General features: G+C 37.0%; 1 protein-coding gene across 1 annotated transcript in view; it reads right to left on the bottom strand.

Moving 5' to 3' along the window:
- Positions 1-27,650, bottom strand: part of ZFYVE28 (zinc finger FYVE-type containing 28) — a 318,804-nt gene that overhangs the window by 33,468 nt on the left and 257,686 nt on the right. The window contains 2 exon segments of the mRNA XM_043512584.1: positions 6,638-6,742; positions 25,735-27,096. Of these exon segments, the coding sequence (XP_043368519.1) occupies positions 6,638-6,742; positions 25,735-27,096 (1,467 nt within the window).

The following is a 27,650-nucleotide window of genomic DNA, read 5'->3' as shown; positions in this document are numbered from 1 at the left end:
AAAAATTATTATTTCCTATTAGTCCACAATTTTCCCTTTTCCCATATGAGTAGCTGAATCTGATCATCACTGACAGGGGGCTTTAGCTCTTTTTGTTCTGTGTGAGCAGTCGTTACAGAAGTGGAGACAAGGGAAAAGGAAATTGTAATTCTAAAATTAAGAAGTGGACTGTAGCACATACTTTAGCCAGGCAAGTGGACTGTTACTAATTCATTAATATATCTTCTTCACTTACATTTTTTTAAAAATTGATGAAGTCTATACTTAGCTAAATAGAGCAACCGTGTGCATCCGTTGTTGACACACTTGCATTCCCTCCCGCATTTCCCACAATGTGTTCTATACCCATCTGCTGCATCTTTACTATAGCGCCAATACTGTAAAGCATTTAAGCTCATGCTTAACTTTAAGCACATGACTAGTCCCATTTTAATTTATCTTCAGTTAAACAATTTAAAACACACATTGTAAAGTGCTTGTGAGGATCTAGCCCAATAACTTGAAGGGACGAAGAGAGAAAGAAGGGACTTCTGCAGACAACATTTAATTTTAAAAGCGACTGACTTTCATAGCCGAGTAAAGAATATATACCTGAAATCTAAATTGATTAGATTCAAGCATTACACTTTATTTCTTTAACAATATAAAAAAGTTCTTCAATGTGTGTACACTTATAGAAAAAGAAAGGAAAAGGAAACAAATTCTTTCACTGAATCTTTGGGTTTGCATACATAGTGAATAAATTCTGTTCTCTGTCTACTGATGTCAATTCCACTGAAGTCAAAGGTGTTGTTCCAGACTTACACAGGAGTAACTAACATCAAACATTTTCCTTGTGCTGGGAAGCTACACGATACACAGATCCCTCTGAAACCCCAGAGAAAATGTAATATGTTTATTCTCTATTGATAAAAATGACAAGTGATTTTGACTGCCTCAATTTTGGGTGCTTAACTTGGAAAAAATTTGCAGAGGGCCAATTTCCAGAAAGTGCTGAGCACCCAACCATCTGAAAAGTGGGCCTTTTGTTGAGTTTAAGCTGGCCACCCAGAAATGGAGGTATGTAACATCACCAGTTACTTTGAAATATTTGACTTACTGATATGTCAGTAAGGGCACATTATTCAATAAATACATTTGACCATATCCTTATCCGTAAGTATTTTGTGTTAGTGGTAAATTCCTCTGTTACTATTAAAGTTAAGATGTGATTGCACATAAAATATTTAGCTATTGAGATCATTATACAATGTTTGGAAACATCCAATATGGTATTGTTCTGATAGTGCCAAAAAGGTGTGTGGAGCATTGGCTGGGAAAAAGACAAGACTGGACAGCAGGGCATGTGATGATGCAATGCATCTCCTAAGCAGCTTTCTTCAATAGGATTCCACTGACTCTCAACTAGAATTTAAAATTCACCTTCCCTCGTCCTCCTGCTCCCCAACCCCTAGCAAAAATCCTGAAGGAAAGCAGGTAGTGGCAACATCAGGTTATTCTTCCCTAGATGCAAGGATCCAGGCTTATATAAGGAAGTGGAATATTCTCCTCTTGGTGAATCTAGCCCTAAAAGATTAAGTAGAGGGCATTTTAGAGCATAGACTCATCTTCAGGTGCAGGGATGATGGTGGTGGGAAGTTGTATGTGCATAAGTGTCTTCTCCCCCACTGCAACATGAGAAACACTGTAGGGTCCATGTATCATTCTGAATTAATTGTTTCAATTCCATGACAACTGGTAGCTAAAAAGTTTTTCTTACTGCTTTGTAATATCAGTTTCAGTTAGCCTACTATAACCTGCAAAGGATTATCCCTGCAGCATGAAGAAATTGATGTTCAAGTAGTAAATGCTTCCCTCTTCCTCTGCTCATCTGACAGATAAATAATGTTAAAGAGATATTTAGGGTTAAATCTAATATTCTCTGCTCTCAGGGATGAATCTCTCACTCTAAAGAGTTTGACAACCCTAAGGGAAATTCATTAATGAAATGCTGCCAAATAAAATATGAAACTATACTGCAAAAAGGCATGAAAAAATGCCACTAACTTAAATAAGAAAAGGGAAACAAGTGATGAATGGTTTTGTGTGACTCGGTTTCTCAGGGGTTCATGTAAATATATTTTTTAAGTTTCAATCCACATTAGTTCTCAACCTCTGAACTTTGATTTCTGCATAGAGTTCAAAGTCAAAAGCCAAAAAACAAACAGTTCAACCTACAAAATTTGTCCTGTGTTGGCATCAAATCAACTCAATTTGGGCCAGAGTACAATACCCTTACTCACAATGAATAGTACCTTACACCACAAAGAGTCCCACTGAAGTCAACAGGACTACTTGTGCAGTAAGATAATGTGCATAGCAATATCACGGTCTGGAGCTATTTGAATTATTTCAATGCAAAACTCACAAAGCTCAAAACTGGACACAGGTTTGCTCATAAGCATTATGAATGTTTGCAAAATCTCCCATTAATGTACTTAAAACTGAAAATTTGTAACAACATCCTAAAGCAAGCAAGTAAATTTTAACATGGTTTGGGATTACACTGGACAAAATGACAGGTTTCAGAGTAGCAGCCGTGTTAGTCTGTATCCGCAAAAAGAAAAGGAGTATTTGTGGACCTTAGAGACCAACAAATTTACATGAGCATAAGCTTTCGTGAGCTACAGCTCACTTCATCGGATGCATGCAGTGGAAAATACAGGGGGGGGATATTATATACACAGAGAACATGAAACGATGGGTGTTACCATACACGCTGTAATGAGAGTGATCAGGTAAGGTAAGCTATTACCAGCAGGAGAGAAAAAAACCATTTGTTTCTATGCCAACAGGTGATATTCATTCCCTTCCACAAAAGTAAATAATGTATTTTGATTCCTATTTACATTCTTATTGCAGGTTATTAGAGAAAACAGCAAAAAGGTAAAAATTTAGATCACACATTTAAGAGTAAAGAAGGAAAAAAGAATCAATAAAAGTGCCAAAAAATAACAAAGACGCATGAGGGGTACAACTCAGCAAGAGTGCAATAATGTAACAGAGAAAAGGTAAGATACTGTAAAAAGCTAGTTGAGAGAATGAAACAAACATTGCAGAAGTTAAAAAAGGAGATTTTTCAAGTACATAAGAAGCAGTTGGAGACCTTTACAAGTCAGCAGAGAGAGTTTAATGATGGAAAACACTGCAAAAAGCATTAGTAAATGACTTGTATGATTGCTTATGAGGGACACAGTTACCTGTCCAGCATGTGTTCCATAATATATAAGAATGATGCCCAAGGAGCTTGAGTTACATTAAAACATGATAAAATTCTGGAGAAAGATATTGATGAAAAAACTAAGATACCAGGGCAAGATGGAGCTCCTTATATGATGGTTAAGGTGGTAAGAGAAACACTTTTAGAGAGATTGAAAAGCTTATGACAAACAGGAAAGTTCTCAGGTGCTGGAAAGACAAATACTGTGTATGTATTTAAAAGGATCTAGTAAACTAGGGCTGCAATCCAGGAAAGCACTTAAGCACCTGGTTTAATTTAAGGCACACAAGTATTCTCAATGCTTTAAATCAGGATAGTGACAGGGTTAAAGTTAAGTACGTTCTTCAGTGCTTTGCTGAATGGGGGGTTTCAATATGAAGCCTTCACTCCTGGTAACATTGATCAGATAGAGAGTTGGAAAATGCTTAATTTTTAAAATGGCATCCAGGGATTTAGCAATGATTCTCTCAGTGATATAGCATGGACACTCACACAACACTGCAAGCCTTATAAATCTGACTTAATATTCAGAAGAAACAACACAGAACACGAATAAGTGAAAAAGGTGTAGATACAAGTTATCTTATCTACAAGAAACATTAGTACAGTGGCACACAAAATACTAATTTACAAGGACAGGTGAATATGGTGCAGGAGATATGCTGCTCTAGCTGATAAAGAATTATTTGTTCTCAAGGCTCCTGTAATCTCTGGTGAACACTTGAGATATCCTGTACTGTCCACTCAGCAATCACTGTGCCTGGAGTAGACTTATTCTAGTGTTACACAGAGTGCTTAGCACAGGGCAACCACATTTGGCAGATAAAATTTTCTTTATTCAAAGAATATTGGTAAGTGGAAATATTTCAAAAATGGAAAGACACAAAGAATGGTTTTACCCTACAAAGATAAACACATTAATCAAAGAAATAGAAAGGACAGATGCAATAGACCACTTTTCATTTAATTCCCCTCACCAAAAAAACTAAGGTCTTGTCTATATGGGCACACTCAGAAAAGTTAATCTGTATTAACTAAAGGTGTACATTTACAGTGAATTGTAAACTGCATTAAACCCCCGTATAGATGCTCTCGTTCAGAATTAAAATGGCCTCAATTCAGTTTAGTTTAATTCACTTTAATATAAACCCAAATTCCTTGGGCAACATTTTTATATATTCTGGAAAATTTACTGGACTGGTATGTCTGACCCTTTACTATGCACTTTGAATTAAACTAAACTGAATTAAGGCCACTTTAATTCTGAATGAGAGAGTACACTCAGGGATTTAATGCAGTTTAATTAATTTACTTTTAATTCACACCTTTTAGTTAACTTGGATTAATTTTCTGGAGTAGCCCCATGTATACAAGCCCTAAAAGATGCAAATGAAGGCAAAGGAAGGATGGGATGCTTAGAATAATTTAGGAGTAATGGGTTTACCTAGAAAAAAATCAAAGATTTAAAAACCTCAAGAAAGTTTTGTGCAATTGACATTTCAGACAGACATGTGTGGGATCAACATACAGCCAGAGTCAAAGATCAAAAATTCAATAAGATGGGAGGAAAACAGACTTTCCAACAACTTTTTTTATGATTGCTGATAAAAATTAGTGCAACATGCAAACAGAAAAGGTGGGAAGAGCAGGAATAGCATACCCCATCAGGAAAACTAGATGCCTCCCTAGAATGCCATTATTTGACATTTGGAAGTACAGAAATCATTCTAACTGCAATCTTACGATGGAGGCACTCAAAAAAATTATTATTTTGATATGGTACTTCCTCTGACTTTTTTTTTTTTTTTTTTTTTTTTTTTAAGAGAAAGACCATCTTTCCCCCCATTTCTGCTTCCCCAAACTTCTCAAACTCTTGAATTCTTGATCCTACACCAAGGTCAAGAAGCACTGAATACAGATAAACAGTTGAAAAATAAAGAAGAAAGAAGAAAAAAAGCAGAGAATTATCATAGGTCTAGAAACACCAGAAACATCTTGACTAAAATCTCAGTACCTCTCTGAATGTTCTGTTAAAAAGGCAATGTCATTTCTATGAAAATACTGAAAAAGCAAAAGAACCTTTATTTCTGTTTTAATAACCTGTTGTTGCCCTAAAATGTATTCTCTCATAATTAAGGCTTGAATTTGTCACAGAGGTCATGGAAGTAATGAATTCTCTGACTTTCTAGGACCTCTGTAACTTCTGCAGTGGCCGGTGCAGCTGGCCCGGTGGCCACCTGAGCAGCTCGAGCAGCCCCTGGGCCAGCCACACTGGCCACTGCTGGGGTAGTCATGGGCCATTCCCCTTCCTCCCTCTGCAGCAGCTGCAGGAGTTTGGGTGTGGGAGGGGGATCAGGTCCGGGGATTGAGGCCTGGGAGGGGATGAGGGCCCTGGGTGGCACTTACCTTGGGGGGACTCCCCAGAAGTGGCAACATGTCCCTCCCTCTTCAGCTCCTAGTTCTGAGCGCTGCCTCCACCCACAGGCATGGCCCCCACAGCTCACAGTTCCTGGCCAATGGGAGCTGCGGAGCTGGGGCAGCACATGGAGCTATAAGCTGAGGAAGGGAAAGCCCCCGTCCCCTCCTCCCCAGCACCAGCGATGGTCCTGGGCTGCGCACTGCCACCTGCACCCCCCAGCACCAGCAGGGGTCCCGGATTGCCCCCCCTCCATTGAGGACCCATGGCACCCCCCAGGGCCAGAAACCCCTGAGCTGCCCCTTGCACGAGCACCCACGGCACTCCCTGGGCCATACCCCACCAAGATTTAGTCGGGGTATATAATACAAGTCATGGACAGGTCACGGGCCATGAATTTTTGTTTACTGCCTGTATTTTTGGGCCACAAAATAATAGAAAAACTAAAGAAACTATTCTTAGTTGTGACATTCCTCTGATTTTACTATTAGATCCCAGGGAAGCAGAAAACAGATGGCAGAACCATGCCATCTGGAAAGCCAAGACCTAGTAATGTATAGTCGCTCACTGTTTTTCAGTAATAGTCTCTTTCTGTGATGAAGTCCTTTTGTATCAGGTGTATAAAACTCTGTCTAAAATGCTAGTTATCTTAAGTACCTCTTTAGGAATGTACCTAAAAAGTACCTCTTTGAACATAATGTAAAATGAGATCAGATGATGATCCCAAATGTTGTAGAATTCATTGCTGTGTACCTCATGACGATGCTCTGCAAACAGTAAGACTCTCACAATGACTTTATTAGCATACAAAATGAGATTCACAAATAAATGTGCCTGTGTTCTGAAAGGAAGAATTATCTGAAGTGCTGCTGTCACTTTAGTGTTAATTCAATGAAAAAATTTCATCAACCATCACTCAATAAAATTAGTCAAATGTGATTGTGAAGTGAAATTATTATTACCTCAGAGCGTATATGCTGGAGAGACTACATGTAGTGACAGAAACACTGTCATAGTCACTGCTGGAGATGGAGCTGAGGGGGGAATCACGTAAGCCATCCTGAGAACTGAAAAAAGCATATGGAAACAAAATGAACTGCTGAAAAGAACAAAAATGAGAATAGAGCAATGGATCGCAAATGATCATACCAAAAAAAGAAAAGTAAACTGACAGTGACACTCATTTACTCTGGGAGCCCAGGTATACATTTGAACATATTTTAGATTAGTACAAAAAGTGCAGATCAACTGGCAGAACTAATGGGCATGCTCTCTGTGAAAATCATCAATTTAATTTATAGTATGCAGTTAAGAACACTGGGGAAAGAACAAAAGTCCCTAGTTATTTTAAAGTGTGAGCGCAAATGTGTCTACATGTTGTAAATATTGGCCTAGAGTTTAGAACGAAGATACACCATGACCAGGCATCCTGAAAATCATTGTATGTTTCATACCAATATAACCATAGAAATAAGCCCAAAGAACTTTTAAAATGCCAAGACAAGTTTCAGCTAACAGTTTCCAAACTGCTGGAAGGAAGGAGGAAAATGGGAAGGGAAAGTCAATGTGGTAAATGGAGAGTTGCTTCTCGCTTCCTGTCCTGCTGCTATACTATATGATTTAACAAGTCCATTATTCGGTAAGTCAGCACAGGACTCAATGGCTCCCAAAATTGCCATGTGGCTCAAAATTTTATCTAAAACCTGACTGAGATTCCTATGCAGAGCTTGAAAGAATGGCCACATGACAAACCACTGCTACTTTATAAATCTACTTGCTACCGAGCAAAACATGAACTATTTAAAATAATGGACTACACCCAACAATGAAACAGCTTGTAAATATTATATGATCTTTAAAGGGACACTGTCTACTTGAAATGTAGCCAATTTCAAAATTAGAATTAAAAATAGTTTCAGGCAGTACTCTTGCTGCACCTTACTAATTTGCAAATAACAGTGTTTATATCTCAGTGACAATTTGCCACTCTGCTATTGGAAGTTCCACACACTGAACAAAATTAATTTACAGTAGATAAAGAAAAATGTACTCCTGAGCAAATTTATCACAGTAGTATTGGTTCTAGGCATTACAAAAAAAATCTTTAAAGCCCTTTGAACGAATGGGTTCTGACAATAAAAATCTTTAGACATCCAAAGTCTGTCTTAGAAATATATTTAGTTTGAAGAAATGTAATTGGTTAATTTGAATTAATTGTTTTTTTCCTCTACCTGACAATTAGTGAAATTCTCATGCATTTTGACTGGCATGTATGTATGGGGTATGCACTCAAGACAGGTCTAATCTAGATTCTCTACTCCTATCATATTTAAAACACAGCTAGTTTTGCAGGCAAGTGTCCAGAAGAACACTTAAGGGGAATTTTTCAAATGTACATGCTCTAATCTAATTAAGAAACAATAAGATTTGTTTGCATGCCTCCCACACATTGCTTTCAAAATGTACCCCTTCATGTTCCTCATTTCTGATTGCCAATTTAAAAATAATTCCCCTAGTATAATATGTTTTAGTTGAAAGACAGAGTGTCACACTGGGAAAATAAATTATCAGACTTCAACAAAAATCCATTTAACTTTCATTTGTTTTAAGTAATTTCCCTTGCCAGTTCTGCTCACTGTGAAGAGACATTTGCATTTAAACAAAGATTCGCTCTCATACTCATATTCACCTTCTTAATCCTGAAATATGGTCATACTGCTAATATATGGCATCATAACCAGTTCTATGGCAGCAAAATGATGTAAAAAATACAAGATTATGTCTATTATTAAGCCCACAGTATGATCACGCAGGAGAAACTGCCTTGTCAAGATGAAAGCTACTGCTCAAACTCAAATATCTTCAGTAGGAGTAACACTATTATAGAATACAGAAAACTATTAGCAGTTGCTTCTTTTATAATTTTTCTATTTCAATTTTGCCCCTCATCTGAAACTTTCTCCAGCTGGTAATAGTTTCTTCAAGAAGGGACCAAGTCCTGCTTTCCTTATTTACTTTTCTGTTACATCCTGCATTAAGAAACCCAGTGATTATTTCTCAGTTTCCTGCAATACAGAAATATTGTATACAGTTTTGCTAAATTTAGTAGTCCACACATTGTAAACATCAGGAGTCAGACTGCAAAAATTTTAAAACTCGCTAAAGAGCCAGGATATTTTTAAAAAACATTCCAGATTATTTATTAGGGCTGTAAATTAATCGCAGTTAACTCACGTGATTAACCCAAAAAATTAATCGTGATTAATCGCACTGTTAAACAATTGAATACCAATTGAAATGTGTTAAATATTTTGGATGTTTTTCTACATTTTCAAATATATTGATTTCTATTACAACACAGAATATGAAGTGTACAGTGCTCACTTAATATTACTATTTTGATTACAAATATTTCCACTGTAAAAATAATAAACAAAAGAAATAGTATTTTTCAATTCACCTCACTCAAGTACTGTAGTGCAATCTCTTTATCATGAAAGTGTACCTTACAAATGTAGATTTTTTTTTGTTACATAACCACTCAAAAACAAAACAATACAAAACTTCAGAGCCTACAAGCCCACTCAGTCCTACTTCTTGTTCAGTGCTGCCCCGCTTATTTACAATGTCACCTGAAAGTGAGAACAGGCATTTGCATGGCACTTTTGTAGCCAGCATTGCAAGGTATTTACGTGACAGATATGCTAAACGTTACTATGCCCCTTCATACTTCGGCCACCATTCCAGAGGACATGCTTTCATGCAGATGATGTTTGTTAAAGAAATGTGTTAATTAAATTTGTGACTGAATTCCTTGGGGGAGAATTGTATGTCTCCTATTCTGTTTTACCCACATTCTGCCATATATTTCATGTTATAGCAATCTCAGATGGTGACCCAGCTCATGTTCATTTTAAGAACACTTTCACTGCAGATTTGACAAAACGTGAAGAAGGTACAAATGTGAGATTTCTAAAGATAGTGACAACACTTGACCCAAGGTTTTAAAAATCTGAAGTGTCTTCCAAAGTCTTGAGGGATGAGGTGTGGAGCATGCTTTCAGAAGTCTTAAAAGAGCAACACTCAGATGTGGAAACTACAGAACCTGAACCACCAAAAAAGAAAATCAACCTTCTGCCGGTGGCATCTGACCCAGATGATGAAAATGAACATGCATTGGTCCGCACTGCTTTGGATGGTTATCTAGCAGAACCCATCATCAGCATGGATGCATATCCTCTCAAATGCTGGTAGAAGCATGAAGGGACATATGAATCTTTAGCGCATCTGGCATGGAAATATCTTGTGACGCCGGCTATAACAGTGCCATGTGAACACCTGTTCTCACTTTCAGATGACATTGTAAAAAAGAAGTGGGCAGCATTATCCCCTGCAAATTGTAACCAAACTTGTTTGTCTGAGCAATTAGCTGAAGTTGAACTGAGTGGACTTGTAGGCTCTAAAGTTTTACATTGTTTTATTTTTGAATGCAGTTTTTTTTGTACATAATTCTACATTTGTAAAATCAACTTTCATGATAAAAAGATTGCACTACAGTACTTTTATTAGGTGAATTGAAAAATATTTCTTTTGTCTTTTACAGTGCAAATATTTGTAATAAAAATAAATATAAAGTGAGCACTGTACACTTTGTATCCTGTGTTGTCATTGAAATCAATATATTTGAAAATATAGAAAACATTCAAAAATATTTAAATAAATGGTATTCTATTGTTGTTTAACAGCATGATTATTCAATATTAATTTTTTTAATCATGCGATTAATCACAATTAATTGTTTAATCACTTGACAGTCCTATTATTTATATTTGCCTTCTGGGTTTTGAGCTCTTAGGATTCATGTTTTCCAACTTTTCTCCACTATCAGAGGGGCTAGAAACTAACTTTTAAAAAAAAAGCAAGTTGAAAGTCTTGTGTAATCACAGGACTCAAGGAGCTAAAGCTTTATGAAAAAACAACAAATATCATGTGACATGATAAAAATGGCTAGAATTGGCAAACTGAGTCAGTTATTAGTGTTATGTACTTTTGCTTAGTATGTGTCACAAGTTGGAAAACAAGATATAAAGAATGAACATAAATTAAGTGTGCAAGTTATGTATCTGGAACTGAATGGTAAATAAGCCTGGTGATTAACCTCAGAGCATTACTGGGAAATAAAAACACAAAAGAAGTAAAAAAAACCCTAGCTCACAATCAAGACACATTTTGCATGAAGCAACTACTAGTTTTTAGTGATCTTCTGCAGGCTACTTAAATGTCTCTAACTTCTGGTATGTGGTGTCAAAGTATACGAGTTGGCCCATCACCTGAGATTATACAGTAATATTAGCAGATATGAAAGTAGTAGCCCTTGTAGCAGGAAAAGCACAAGAATGATCACGCTATGCTATGATTATTTCTCACATCCTTCTCCCGCTCCCCGCCTCGACGGATTTCTATTCGCTGAAGACAATATTACTTCACCAATTTTCTTTTATTTGGTTAAAAAATGGGACACCATTTTGTCCATATTTGAAATCCATGTTCAAATATGTGGTGAGCTACACCTTGACCAAAGTCCAGTGCAGAGCAGTGCATTTTTACTTACACATTGCACTTATCTTCTCCCCTGCCCCCAAAGAAAATATGTGGGGATGGGAGAAAGACGAGACAAGTGTGTCAGAATGGAGAGGACGGTTTTTTAGATTGTCTGAACAATTTATATATTAGTATGGTGCAATAAATGTAGGTATTTTACAAGTATAATTTCCCCCTCCTATTTACAATCCTTTCCTTGCATATAATCATTGCATTTTCTACCCATGTAACTTAGGCTCTAAGGCTATTCTGTGTTCTGGCCAGCAGCAGACCTAGCACACAAAGTATCCAGAGATAGAAATGATCCTATCTTTTTATCAAAGGCAGAAATAATCCATAAATGTGGCTGTAGTACGGACTATTACCGAGTCCAGGGGCATATGCAGGCATAAAGCCTATAGACTTTGTAAAACATTCTGAGACTCCTGGTATTGGGGGTTTGCAGGACTGACTGCCAAGGCTTTAAGACAGTGGTTTTCAACCTTCTTCCATTTGCAGACCCCTGAAAAATTTCAAATGAGGGGCGGACACCTTTGGAAATCTTATAGCTGGTCTACACTATCGCTGCAGTCAATATAACTTACATTGCTTAGGGATATGAAAACGACACTGCCCTGAGTGGCATAAGTTATATTGACTTAAAGTGATGTCAACACTGCACCGTGTTGGTGGGAGATGCTCCCACCGACATAGCTTCTGCCTCTCGTGGAGGTGGAGTAATTATGCCAATGGGAGTGCGCTCTCCCATTGGCATAGTGTGTCTTCACCAGGTGCACCAATGTAGCGTGGTAGTGTAGACTTACCCTCAGACATGGTCTGCAGACCACAGGTTGAAAACCACTGGTTTAAGAGGAATCAGGAAAAAAAAGTGTCTGAATTCCGCTCTACACTCCCATCGCTTGTCAAAGGTTTTTTTGTCAGGTGCCAAAGACCTGTGCCTGCTAAAATTTGCCCCTTAGGGTCTCTTCCATCATTTAAATGTATGCCTGCTAGTAATTCTAATTAATGCATATGCTTCTGCAATATGCTTTAGATTTTAAGCTACTTAAATTCAACAATAGACTTTATAGGTTAGACAGATTTCAGAGTAGCAGCCGTGTTAGTCTGTATTCGCAAAAAGAAAAGGAGTACCCGTGGCACCTTAGAGACTAACAAATTTATTAGAGCATAAGTTTTCGTGAGCTACAGCTCACTTCATCGGATGCATTTGGTGGAAAAAGCAGAGGAGAGATTTATATACACACACACACACACACACAGAACATGAAACAATGGGTTTATCATACACACTGTAAGGAGAGTGATCACTTAAGATAAGCCATCACCAGCAGCAGGGGGGGGGAAAGGAGGAAAACCTTTCATGGTGACAAGCAAGGTAGGCTAATTCCAGCAGTTAACAAGAATATCAGAGGAACCGTTGCCAACTCTGTCCACACATCTATTCAGGGGATACCATCATAGGGCCTAATCACATCAGCCACACTATCAGAGGCTCGTTCACCTGCGCATCTACCAATGTGATATATGCCATCATGTGCCAGCAATGCCCCTCTGCCATGTACATTGGTCAAACTGGACAGTCTCTATGTAAAAGAATGAATGGACACAAATCAGACGTCAAGAATTATAACATTCAAAAACCAGTTGGAGAACACTTCAGTCTCTCTGGTCACTCGATCACAGACCTAAGAGTGGCTATACTTCAACAAAAAAGCTTCAAAAACAGACTCCAACGAGAGACTGCTGAATTGGAATTAATTTGCAAACTGGATACAATTAACTTAGGCTTAATAGAGACTGGGAATGGATGAGTCATTACACAAAGTAAAACTATTTCCCCATTGTATTTCTCCCTCCCACCCCACCCCCCACTGTTCCTCTGATATTCTTGTTAACTGCTGGAATTAGCCTACCTTGCTTGTCACCATGAAAGGTTTTCCTCCTTTCCCCCCCCCCCCCTGCTGCTGGTGATGGCTTATCTTAAGTGATCACTCTCCTTACAGTGTGTATGATAAACCCATTGTTTCATGTTCTCTGTGTGTGTGTGTGTATATAAATCTCTCCTCTGCTTTTTCCACCAAATGCATCCAATGAAGTGAGTTGTAGCTCACGAAAGCTTATGCTCCAATAAATTTGTTAGTCTCTAAGGTGCCACGGGTACTCCTTTTCTTTTAGGTTAGACAGAGTTAGTCTTGCTATTATTCCTCCGTATCTATACAAATAAAAAATTTCTGAGACTTTTGGGTACTGTATCTGTCTCAGACTTAACAATTATCTGCTATATGGCTAAATAGGTACAAACTCTTGGTTGACTAATCTGTCAACATGTAATGTACATTTATGTCAGACCATCTTCATACCAGAGAAATTCCTCTGATTCCGTTTTGTGTTCCTAGCTTTTATTTTGAATAAGCAAAAGTCACTCCACCCTTAGAAAGCTGCAGGTCACACACAACTGAAAGCTGCAGGTCACATGATAAGGTCAGCAAGTCATAGGTCTGGGGTAAACAACGGCAGTGAGTGTTTGGAATGTGCATCCCAGAATAAGGTAATGTTGGCATGCACTCAAGCTGATAATGTTTGGCAGGGAGCATGAGCAGAAAAGACCTGATAAGACAGTGAGTGTGTGCAGTAAAGATCTGATAGCTGACACAACAGTATAAAAGGCAGACGGTTAAAATGGTTAAGAGAGGAGTGAACGAAAGTGAGGAGAGAAGTTAAGTAGGTGAGAGTTGGAGAGTGGACGAAGTGGCAAGAAAGCTGATCAAGAGAGGTAGCTACAGCAGCAGCAACAGAAAGCCGACAAGACAAAGGAACCCTGCAAGTTTTTAAATCATAGTATTTGTGTGTGTGCGTGTGTGAAAATGTCTGAGTGTGTGTTAATTGTAATTTACCTCTGTAAAACAAAGTACAATTTAAGAACAGCTGTCAGCGATCCGTTGCAGACCAAATATCTGTAACAGAGCTCAACCATTTCGAATAATTTGAACTGTATGCAATTGCGTTCTGAATACTCTAACTTGCAATAAGAGATTTGTATTTTAGTTAGGTTTTTAGATTATATTGTATTAGGGATTATTAGTTACTTTAATACTAGGATTTTTTTTATTTTTATTTTTTGAAATACTGTCTGTGTCAATCATTTATTAGAAAGCCGTATCCTGTCCTCCAAGTTTTTCCTCAGTTATCCTGGAGACGCATATCTTAGGAAGACAGTTTAAGGGGGGTGATAGGTAGGTGATTCTAGGGGCACCCCAAATTTTGGGGTGATAGTCTAGATACATAAAACACATCATCCCACATGATTATGGGAAAGCATTTATTTTTTTACCTGATTTACACATGAACACTTCAAACAACTTCACTTTCTATAGTTATACAACAGATGAAGAGTCAACATCTGAAAAGCTCTCTACACGTGGTCCCACAAAAAGACGACTTGTGGTCTCAGTCTTACATACAATACAGTTCACATTTCACATAATAACCAATATACTTGTAAGGTAATTCTTTACATACAGTCATATGAACACAAAATCACTCCAGTAGTTCAAAAACCACACAGAGCACCGAGAATGAAATAAATAAATACATATTGGGAAGTCATACAAACCATAAAGCATTTAGTAACAGATTAAACAAATCTTTTCACATTAGCAAAAATACATAAAATACTTAAATTAAATTTTTAACAGTGTCCCCTTGTGTATCCCGCCCTGCCTCTTTAACTATGTTTTCCCATCCCTCATCCTTTTCTTTCTTTGTTGAAGGGACTGGTATTTCCTCCTTTATCTTTTCCATTCCCTCAGATGGTGAAAGGAATGGATGTTCATGCAGGATTAACCCTGAGGAAAATAAATAAAAACAGCATTACACTTACCTGTTAAATGTGTTTCTCCATCTGCACTTCCATGTGGAATTGTTTCATGAATGGCCTGATCATAACATTCTAAAGACAGGCATAACAGCTCTTCACCTCATTTACATACCTTTTGACACCTGTAATGACTCTCTCCTGGACTTGAAGCTGTACGTTGACATGTTCATCTTAATATTCGTTCCACGTCTGCTGAAATTCTCATCCATGCTGCCACCTTTCATGTTAATTAAAGCAACTCCCTCTCCTATGACTTCCCCAAATCTTAGCTTTTCAAGACTCCTGTATGTGCAGAAAGCTACAGCCTCATGGTCTTCTCATAAACATCAAGAAGCACGGCCTAATCACTGCCAGCCACAAACATCTCCATTTGTTTCTCATTCAGAAGCTGAGAATTACCATCCAGCCAGACTAGCTGATCACAATGGATCTTTCTGGTTATACAAGCTGTGAATCTTTGAATCATCTATGAATCTTTGGGACAGAGCCTCACCTGGTACAAATTGGCATAATCCATTGATGTAAATGGAGTGATACCAATTTATACCACCTGAGGATTTGATCCCTGCCCCTTTTTAAAAAATGATCTCCATGGATTTGCTTCAGCCTACTTTGTATCATCTTTCACTACTCTCCTCCCCATCTTACACCCTCCTCCTCAGAAACTAGTCAATACAGGAATATCTTTCCCTTTCCAGCTCCTGCCATCTGGAACAGCCATTATGTGACTTTCTGCCTTACTAATGCTCCATCTCAGTTCCAACCTGAATCACTAACCTCTTGCCTATGCCTATCTCCCTTCTTTATATGCTAATTTTTGTTACTCTCTTTATGACTATAAACATTAGACAATGCCTTCCCTCCACTGTTTTCCATACTTAAACTCATATATGGTCTGTTATCTCATTTTTGATTTCTGTAGAGTGTTTGAAGATATACGTTGTATGAAAGATTCCATTAAAGTTAAAGATAATGTAATTTATCAAAGGCAGGTTTAACTATTAGAAAAAATAATGTATACACATTTTTAAAAGTGTCTCGCTTCTCTGTGCCAATATAAAGTGCAAATGTCTAAACAGAAATAGCAGTATTTTGTTCAGATTGATTATTTAGATTGTAAGTGCTTCAGGACAAGACACTCTGTGTTTATATAAGGCCCAGTGCAATGGAACTGCAATAATTATTGGGCTTTACAAACAATTTCCTGATGTTACAATAACTAATCTAACTGATAGAGAAAATATCTTTATTCACTTTTCTGGATACTTCATTTGCTCACTGCAATTTCTGTTATATTAACACTGTAACCTTATGTTTGATTAAACCTACTTAATGTGCATGAAATCAAGGTTCCCCTTTATACTGTTCTCTTCTGTTCTCATTAGCACACCCTTAGAGATCCACCCAGGAGTTCCAGGGATGCTGTGGGATCCTGAGCTCAATTGACCTGCATTTCCTGCCTCATTGTTCCTGTAGTCAACCAGTGCTTGCTAGCTGCATGTGTTCATTAGCACAGTTATAAGCAGAAGAGTCATGCATGGACAAGCATATTTCACAATAGGCATTAGCGTAATCAGTACTGGAAATACAAACCACCCATCCACTCCTTATATGAATTGTGCTTTTTTTTTTTAAACTGTATCTCCTTCTTTGTAATGAAAAGACATGCCACATCAATTTGGGCCTTGCTAGGTTTGTGGGACTCCTTGCTAAACCCAAAATAGTGGGTGAAAGGTGGATAAGACTTCGTTTCAACCTATGAACTCGTTAGATAAAACTGTTTATGAAATTATGGATCAGAGCCGAAATGACCATCGTGCATTTAAAATGAAAGAACCAATGAGAGTTTTTCAAAGTTTCTAATAAGGTTACAGAATTGTTTTAGCAACACAAAGTTAAGATGGAAGGAAGTATGTCTATATGGGACCAGTAGATATTTGTTTTGATGGAACACAATTTCACTTCTTCTTGGGCATTACATTTCTGGGGAGCACTTGAGAATTAGCTTATGCATGGAGATAATAAAAATGCAAGGCAGTGAGCCTATACTTACAGGGAACATTAGCTATTATAACTTGCATGTTGGTGGCCTCCTTGGACCTGAGATAAAGGCTCATCCAGTGGTTAGGACACTAGCCTAGGACTTGGGAGACCAGAGTTCAATTCCCTGCTCTAGCAGATTTCCTGTATGACTACCCAGGACAATACTTTGTGCTTCAGTTCCCCATCTGCAAAATGGGGATAAAAGTACCTCCCTACGTGACAGGGGAGGCACAAGGATGAACACAAGAAAAGACTGTGAAGTACTCAGATATTATGGTGATCGGGCCCATACAGGTATCTTAGATTGATAGATTTACCATCACGCCATCAGGATTCTGTTTTCCACATCTTGAAAATTGTTCTGACCAGACTAAACAAGGAGAAGGAGCCCAATGATACCACATCTTCCATAGCTGTGACCTCAACAACTCCTGAGATGTACCCCTAAAATTTATTTATTCCTTCCGTCGTGTATTAATTTTCTATCCTATCCTGTTCCTCTTACCTCTTTTATTAGAACCTTCTTCTTTTTTTAAAGAAAGAATCCAGTTTAGTCAGCCAGGACATACTTGTCTTTTGGCAACATGTCTGTGACCAAAAAGGCAATCTTAAAAAAACAAAAACCAGAATACTTAATTCTGGCTAATAAAGATTGCTTATTATGTGCTGTGTCTGTGATTTTCCAGCAAGTGAACAGAAATTATCAGTGAGACAAAGTAATAAATAATTAATAGCAATTGCATTTGTTTTCTGCTATTTTGGCACTCTCTCTTATTTTTACTTTTTTCTTTAGTTTGTTATACAGAATCAGACCCAAAAGCTAGCAACCAATACTGATACTTTTCCCCCAACAAGGGCTTTTAATATTATCTGAAAAATGGTTAAACACAGAACTCATCTTTTAAAAGTCTCTGTACAAATGCAAAAAGAGGAAATATATTCCTCTGTCAAAATGAAGATTTACACCTTTAAATGCTTTAGTTGTTTTCTTATTGTGTGCACTTAAAAGGTTTATATGGCAGCTGGTTGCAGTAGGAGCAAGTCAGGGACACTTTACACCAACCCTAAATCACAATTAACTGTTTATTGTTGTAACAGTAAAACATTTTAACCCCACCAAGACCACCTATCATCACATCTCACAAGCATTTCATTCCATGTTCAATACCAAATTGCAGTAAACTACAACTATGTACTAGACTGTTTGGATAGCATGCTGATTTCACAAGGAAATGCCAAAATTCTGTGAATTGCCTTTATTGAGAAAGTGTGTACAATCAGGAAATACTACCCAAAGTAATATTAAATAACCAGTTTCCTGGCATATTGAAAAGTTATTGTATTTCTTTCTTACTTTAAATACGCCATAATTAACATGCTATCAAGGTCGGACAATGGTGATGTCACCCTTACTAGTGCTTTCCTATGATGTGATACAAGTAGACATATTAACAAGTATTGCAGTTTTGAACCTGTGAACAATTTTGGAGAGCCTGGCTATTTTCTGCAAAACAAATGTGTGTTTGATGCTTGTTTTCATTAGTTTTAACAATTTTTGGCCAGTTTCCACCCCATTCCCTGGGGTGTGTATCCAGTATCTTAGGTTTAATAATTTCTTCTTATTTCATAAGATATTATTAATTTCATTCATAATCTATGAAATTTCAGCTACTTTTATATTCTAAGTGTACATTACCAACAAGCTAACTCTCTTAAATCTCTTGCATCAACTATATTAAACTTAATCAGATGAACAGCTTTTAAAGCTTAGTTTTCTTTACTGATTTTTTTATTATAGTGAAAAATTGAGATTTAGTAGATTTAATATTGCTTTTGCTGATAAAGGGCCTGTTGGTACAATACATTGACATTTTCATTTCATTCCAAGGCTGGATGATAACTGAAGTTACATTCTTAATTACTGTGCAGAATCATGATGTTTCACATGTGAAGTCAAACATTGTAATATCTAATTTGAACTTAGTGCTGCAAAACATCTTGCAGAAAAGACTCACTGCCAAATTCAGTCTTGATTGTACTTACTTATGCAAAGGGCAGGTCTACACTACGGGGCTAAGTCGACCGAAGTTACGCATTTCCAGCTACGTGAATAACGTAGCTGGAGTCAACATACCTTAGGTTGACTTATTACGGTGTCTCCACTGCGCTGGGTCTCCCGTTGACTTACCTTATGCCTCATTCCGGTGGAGTACTGGAGTCAACGGGAGAGCGATCAGTGGTCAATTTAGCGGGTCTTCAAGAGACCTGCTAAATTGACCCCTGATGGATTGATCACTGCGCGTCGATCTGCTGGTAAGCGGAGACAAGCCCGAAGTCTGAACTTTACTTATCATATAGATACAGGATTCTATAATACAAACAAATGATTGTAAGAGGAACAGAGAAATTTCAATGGGATTTTCAACAGAAGGCTAGGGAATCACTAAAGAAAAGCTCACCCAGGTGGACAGTTGCTGTTATTTTCCCAATCAACCACTCTTTCCCTAATAACTGTATTGACAGGAGACAGTTTCCCGACTCTTAGATGGCTGGGTTGAGGATTAGAATACAAACTGGCTATAGAGACAAGTTTTCATTTAAATACACAGTTTATCAACACGCATCTGCATTTAATTCATGGAAAAGGCATCTTGCTATCACGTGAACACAAGGCGCAATTTTCTTAAATCCAACAGCCAGTAGAAGTTACATTTTAAAACCAAATTTATCAGAATCTTTGATTTCTATTCATTTATACAGGTACGAATGACTATAGCATATTCACATTTTTGTTAAGAGCCAACAATTAAATACAAAACTAAGGCTGTTTTACTGAAAACCTCCATTTACTTCACAGTTTACATATGTCTAAATGTTGTAACGTATTACATGTAAGAAGAAAAATACCAAAATTGAAAGCTGGCATTGTAGGTGAAACAGCTGTTTATCTTTTTATGAAGAGTTCTGAACAATATATTGGGGAACGGAGCTTTAAAAATTCATAACTGCACAGTTGTAAGGCTCAGAAATTACAGCAACAAGAAGAGGAACAACTTGAGTGCCAGGCTCGGGAAGGTTAAATTAAGAATCTTAATGTAGGGTTGCAGTCAGTAATTAGCACAGAAATATGCTTTGCACAGGCAATTTGCCCAGAATGCATCATCCGTTCTACTTGGGAAAAATCACTCTGCTCATTAAACTTCTGCTAACCAAATCTGAACATCCAACTACAACAGCTAATGAAAGATACACTATTACAGCTCACAGAAAGTGAGAGGAAATATTAACAACATTTTCCTCACTACTAAGCATAGCTCAGTTCTTATGTATACTATGAAAAACAGCTATACATGAGAAGTCTTATTAGCGTGCACACTCTAAATACTTGCAATAAATTAATAAAGTAAAGGGAGTCTGGTGAAAATTCTGTATTTTAAGTTAGACAGAATAGACCTGGATGGAAACATAGAGAGAAACCACTTAAGAATTCTAATTTAGGTGTTGCAAAGTCAATAAAGAGATAACATAATGGCACAGTGAAATCAGGCATATGAAACCTAAAATGCGAAAATGCTAGCAATGCATAACCACATGGAACAAATTACCAAAGCCTTATTTGACATGAGGAAGAATAATCCTGCTTTACAATGATTCTTCAAACTCCAGAACTAAAGAATGTTTTCCATCATGTATACCTCTTCATAAAGGGGAGAGTATTGTGATAATCAGACTCAGCATTTTACTTATTCTGTCTAACTTATTCACAGTTTGAAAAACATGAAATATAGACCTAAACATTCCTTCTTCAGTAAATCTCATGCCTTTCTTCCCCTAAAACACTTCTTTGTTGCATAATTCTATTATAATCTTTTGACATATTGTTGATCTGCTATTCTTTAACAGTTTTCTTCCTTCAGGGGTTTCTACTTTGTGTGACAGAACAGCTAGTACTTCATATATGCTGTCTTTGCAACAAATCACAGGTTCACCAGATCTTTACAAGTACTACAGTTATATCTGCATAATACTAATGCTGCTGCCTGTGAAAAATTTAATATTGTGCATGTTTCATTTCTTCAACATACTTACAGGGAAATAGGGAAAGAGAGAGAAATATATGTCAGACTGTAAGGTAAGGACTATCTGCTGTCACCTACAAAAAACAAAGTAAAGACATGTCAAAAAGATAAATCTGATTATTATGTACAATAGAAGAATTTTAATGGTATATTAAATTTGATTGAATGATGACTTACCAATCAACACTGCTGGATCAAGAAGTTCAGAGTAGCTGGCTTGGCTGGGTATTTGCAAATAAATGTGTGTGGTAAGATCCTGTGTTACCTGGACACGCTAAATACAATAATCCTGGTTGGATCAGAGAAAGCAGATCTATAAATGATGTGATATTCTTTATTATTACCATAGACCTCACTACGTGAAGCTGCTCAGGCTATCATTCATTCATGTGCACATCTGATAGCTGCTTGATTGAGCTAGGACATAGAAACTTCTCTTTTCCTTTAGTTGTTGATTTTCAATGACTGAAAAGTAAATATACTTATCAATCTGATGAATTAACATTTGCTGTGGTTCTCCCATGCTTATTATACTGCTTACTATTCTAGCTAAAAAGTCTATCATTCTGAAAATAATCCAGTGTCTCAAACACTTCACTCACTGTTAAGGTACACATTCACAAGCACATAGAATGAAGCAGTTATAGAGAGCTCCAAGATGACACTCCTCTTTTAAAAGAACCATTAAATATCAGTGATTAGTCATCCAGGGAACAATGAATAAGAGGAGACTGGTGATGTTCCTTCTTGTACCTCAAATGTCATGACAAATGACGTACATAGCCAAGAACCAAACCCAATGACAGATATTCATATATTTGTGAGTATTTATGTATGCAGTGTTGTAGCCGTGTTGGTCCCAGGATATTAGAGATACAAGGTGGGAGAGGCAATATCTTATTGAACCTAGTTGGATTATTTATATGGTAATCTAAATGAATGAGAATCTCATATGGTTTGGGTATTCCTAAACTATGTCTACTCCTAACAAAAGTGTGTGCATATATGAAGATGGAATAGTTGTTTGCTATCAATAACAATTGTATGTAATGAATAAGTACACTGTCTTATGGTCTTATAATCAGAAGGTTGAGATAGCTAAATTTAATCAATTAACATTAGTAAGCTAGTTCTGGATAGCATTTGCTTTGTGTACTCTCTGGTTTGTCATGGATCTTTGACAGTTGTTGCTCTTCTTCTCCATATGCCTGCACAAAGCATAGACCTGTGTAAAATATTGTGGTTTTTTCTCATTCCTTCTCTATTAACATATGACTTCAATCAAAGCTCCTTGCAGATACAGTATTTTGGGTTTTTTTGCAGAAATGTCCATCCAGATGCCACTTAATATCTTTTATGCACATCTCACCCAAAAAGTAGTCAAATTCTTCATTTGTGGCTTTGTAACAGGTATTTCAGCAGTGTGCAGCAGTACTGTCTAGATACTAGAATTAAAGGTGACATATCAAATATTTTTAAGCAACATTATATTCCCAAGGATAGTATTCCTTCATTTGACTATCCAAAAGGATAAAATTAGTCAGTTTGTAAAAAGAATTCAGTCCATGAGTCACTTCCTACAACGAAATTCACTGAATATTTCTGTTGCATGGTTCTAAAAGTGGTCATAAAATCCAAGAAAATATTTACAAGGCTAAAATCATACATATTTCAAAATAATAAAATGGATAATGTTAAACTGTATCTGGAAAAGATATTACAAGCAAGGAATGTGATTTGTTTGTAAGAGGGATTATTAGTATGTATGTACAGCAGCATTTACTGCTAGTTTGAAGTACATGAAATATACAGTAAAAATTTTAAAATGTAGAAAAGTGATTTACAAGCGTCAGAAAACAAAATATGGATGTATGTAGGGATTAAATTTTTCCAAGAATGGCTCTGATAGTAGAGGCCACCGAAACAGGGCTAGCAATTAGAACAATAAGAATTTTTACCAGTTAATTATGTTTATGTGCATTAGAGACACCTGTCTGGAACTGTTGGGTTAGTTGCTCACATTGCATGAATAGCAGCACCTATTATATTATATCAAAATATATTGGCACAGAGGACTCTCAGTTCCATTGTTTTCTGTTTTCACTATTAGTATTATTACATTTGATATTGGTATTTCTATTGGTGTCATTCTTATTTAATATTTTTATTTCCATAACTTTTGTACTATGAGGTAGTGCCTAGAGGTCCCAATCAGTGGTTGGGGCACCACTGTGTTACCCTAGGCACCGTACACAACAAAAAGACAGTCCCTTCCCAAAGAGTTTACATTAAATCTTCATTAGATGAAGTGTAAATCTTCATTAGATGAAGCTTCCAGAGCACTCAGAAATAGAAAGGGACATTAAAACTGGAGAACCATAATAATCCCTCTCTCCCCCCGGCCCGCAAAAATTGTAATAGTTATAGTTATGTTAGAAGAAAGGGGCATCTGAAGCTAGAACTCAGAATAAAAAAAGACAGGATGCCTGCTGGACATTTTACTCCCCTAAAATGATATGATAGAGTTAACGTCTAGTGTCTGTTGAACTTATGTTTGCACTTCTTCACACTATGCATTCACCAATGTTCTGCATGACTGCAATGCTGTAACATGGGACAGTACTACTGCCATCAGCTTCATGAAAACACAGGTACTAATCCTAGACTGTATAGGAGGGCACATTAGTAAAGATGCATATAGGTAATACAATTATTCATGTCCTTCAGGTTGGGAAGATTCAGCTTCCTTTTCTTAAAGAGCTTCTACTATAGTGCAAGTTAGAATAAAGCATCATGCTAGGAAAAATTCCCAATAACTAGTAGCTCATTCTGCACTTTGAACCTCATTCTGCACCACTGAGCTGTGTTTTGATTTACTCTGGCAAATATCTCTTTCCAGACACAATAGCGTAGAAATGTACTCCTGCAACCTTTTCTGAGTGAGTCACAGTGAGAACTTTAGAAATCAGCGACAAGACAAGACTCAGAATTCTTGGTTCAATTAAAAGTAGCACTTCTGCCTTCCACTTACATTATGTGAACAACAACTAACACAACAGTTCCAGACTGGTGTCTGCAAACCTGCACAAGTGTTGAGAGTCTTCAAGGTCCCCCCCCATAATAAAAAATGCACAGGAAATTCTCATTTTCTTGTACAAGTTTTATACATGAAATTGTCATTGATGGAATGAACAGTGATCTTTATTGGTCTGAGAACGGGACTGGGAGCTGGAAGATGCTGAGTTCCAATCTTAGTGATATGTATTCACTAAGTAGCCTTAACTAAATCATTTAATTGCTCCACTTTGGTTTCCCACTACCATTTGCAAAATGAAGATAACAACGTTTGCTCACCTTGGGGATTAATTAGCTAGTGTCCTTAAATGCTCTGAAGATGAAAAAAAGCTACCGATGTTAAATGCCGTAACTCTTAAAAAATAATTTGGTTAGAATGTTTCAAAGGAAACTATTTTTTTGTTGAAAAAGGGTTCCCTCACCTCCCTCCTCCACAGAAACAAAATATCTTTCCGGGGAGAAGGGGGGGCGAAGTGACATTTAACCTTTTTTCCATTTTCCACAAAAAATATTAATGATTTTTGGAATTAAAAAAACGAATTGAAAACAGTTATTTTTTTTTATTTATCAAAAACTGAGTGTTTGGGAAAACAAATGTAATTTACCCGAACACCTGGTTTTCAGCAAACAAAAATTTTATATAGCCATTTCTAAAGGTTTTGATAATCTTCACAATAACATTTTGAAAGAACAAAAAAGTATCAAAAAAATAAAAACAGTTCGGTTTGTTCACTTTGAAATGAAAACAAATTTGAATGTTCTGAGAAACTACTTTGTATTTTTGACCAGATCTAGTAGTAAGTTAAATATCAAAAGATGAGACTAAAGTATCAAAATCTGTATTTCTACCCATAGTTCAAGTTATTACTACCAGTTTTGCCATAGTAGTGCGTATGTTATGTAACAATGTAGAAAGGATCATACACTGTGTACAATAATATAGCATGTTAAATGTAATTTCAAACATATCACAAAACAGACTTATGTTAAACTTTAAATAAAATTAAAATAGATTGCATTCTTATAGGGCAATTCTTTGTTAAGCTAAACAGGTCAGATGTTATTTAATGAACTTATTTCATAGCTCAGGGGACAATATAAAGACCTGAGATTAAAAAGAGTTTTAAACAGTTGCTGAAAATGCCATAGTTTGCATAAAAAATAAATCTGATAGTACAGTAAAAAGTATTTTTAAAAGTAGTAAAAAAATGTTTTCCTTTATAGTGAACAATTTCTTGGCCTTTAACATTTTATTATTTTAAAAATCAGCTAACATAATGTGCGCCCCCATTGCTAAGGAAAGCATAGTATAAATCACTGTGTTACTATTAGCTATTTTCTATGCAAGTCCTGAGACAATAAAATCATTACAAGATGCTCTTACCTTGCACTGGATCTTGATTTAATGTCATCCTTTGCTATTCTTTCACTACTACTTTCTTCATTGTTCTCTGATTGCTTTTGACTTGGCTGCCTTCTTTTCTCCCATTTCTTTTGCTGATTTGAGATTTCCACCTCTACTTGTGATCCATTTTCTTCTCCCAGCTGTGAACCTGAGGAATGTGCCAGGCACTTAGAGGAGTTAGATAGTTTCTGTTCTTCTCTGCCAGAATCTCCTTCTGCTAGCAAAGCAGGAGACGTTTCAGTTTTTAATGCCTCCTCTGCAGAGATTGCACAATCGAGTTTATCTATATGGTCCTTTTCTTTAGATTTTACTAAACTATGAGAAGCATTTATAACTTTTCCTGGGGAATGTCTGGTCTTTAAACCGTCAATATTATCCTCCCTACTGTCTTCACAGCTGCCACAACACACACAGGAATTAATTAGACAATTTGTGGCAGCTATACTGAGCTTATGGGATTCACTCTCCTCTTCATCAACTAAAGAATCAGAAGACCCAGGAACACAACTGATAGCTACTTCTGGTGTTGTCACTAGGGATTCTGAAGTAGAGGGAGATTTGGGATTAAATATTACAGTAGCAGATATCTTCATTCCACCTGTCCTATGGGCTATCATTTCTGCTGTCTCTGCATCAACATATGTATCCCAGCCATTGAGGTATAATTGTGAATCAGGACCTTCTAAACAACTGCACGAATTTTGAATTGAGATACAAGTCATCTGTTTGCTATCTTCAATATTGTTGTTATTGCTTAAATGGTTTTCTGCCTCTTTTAAAAGTAAAGTCTCTTCTGTTTCATGACCATTGTCATACAGTAGAGGGTCCCTGTACTGCACACTCTGCTTTGAATTGTGGCAAGGGTTATTCACCCATGCAAACGTGTCATTGTCTGAATCCAACCCAGCAAGAGCTTCTCCTGCTCCATCCAGATCATCCATAAAAAACACTCTCTCCTCTTCGTCTGTTAAGTTGTCAAAACGTTGCCTGTTAGGTGAGGTCTCTGTGCTGGAGCCATTTCTTATGCCAGGTCTGTGTGCTGGAGACTGGGAGACACTTGGTGGGGAAAGCAGGGAAGACATCTCATCTCCAACCCTGTGGACCATCCTATTCAGCTGTTCCAATTCCTGTTCATCATACTGCATAGAGCAGGCTAGCTCAGCCTCTGTGTTTTCAGCTTTTGCTGAAAGCTCCTTAGCAGGCAAAGGTGCAGCTAAGGCAGTTGTACTGACAGTGGGCACTTCAGGATCTGTTCTGACAGAAAAATCCACATCCTGGGATATGCATAGGTTACGTTCCAGTGTATGCAGCTCATCATCAGTTAAGGTCTGAAGCAGATCCCTACAAAGCGAAAAATGCAGACATTATGTTGCAGTTTGTACTCATAAAGGGTGTCTGTATTACAGATCTTACTAGACGCTTTCTCTGTCTGAAAAGAAATCCACATGAAGAATTTAGAAATAGACACAGAAAAATATCAGCTAGCACTTGGAGCTGGAGAATTCTAAGTGCATTGTAAATTCTAATTCAGAGTATGTGTGTTCTCCTACACTTGAACCTGGGACTATGCTGGGAAACACAGAATAAAATATTGCCTCTTTTCTTGCTCCAAAAAAACAAATATTTAGGCATCTAGAGTGCAAAAATAATTTTTCACATTTTAAATATATTACTAGCTTGAATTAAAACCCCACATTTGTAATTTGGATATGGACACAGACACCTTCCTGAGAACTAGTCAGTGAAGGTTATTGCACTCAAGAGTATAGTTAAAATTTCCCAAGCTATTACATGGGCAGATACAAAGAATGTATTAAAAACATTAATCAATGTCCCCTTTCCAGTGCTGACTTATTGGAAATCTCAGACTGTAATTGAGAATATAGTCTAAATTA

Source organism: Dermochelys coriacea, chromosome 4 (assembly GCF_009764565.3).
Source record: "Dermochelys coriacea isolate rDerCor1 chromosome 4, rDerCor1.pri.v4, whole genome shotgun sequence".
Classification (NCBI taxonomy): Eukaryota; Metazoa; Chordata; order Testudines; family Dermochelyidae; genus Dermochelys; species Dermochelys coriacea.
The sequence above is the reverse complement of the archived record's forward strand: the minus strand, read 5'-3'. Positions and strand labels throughout refer to the sequence as shown.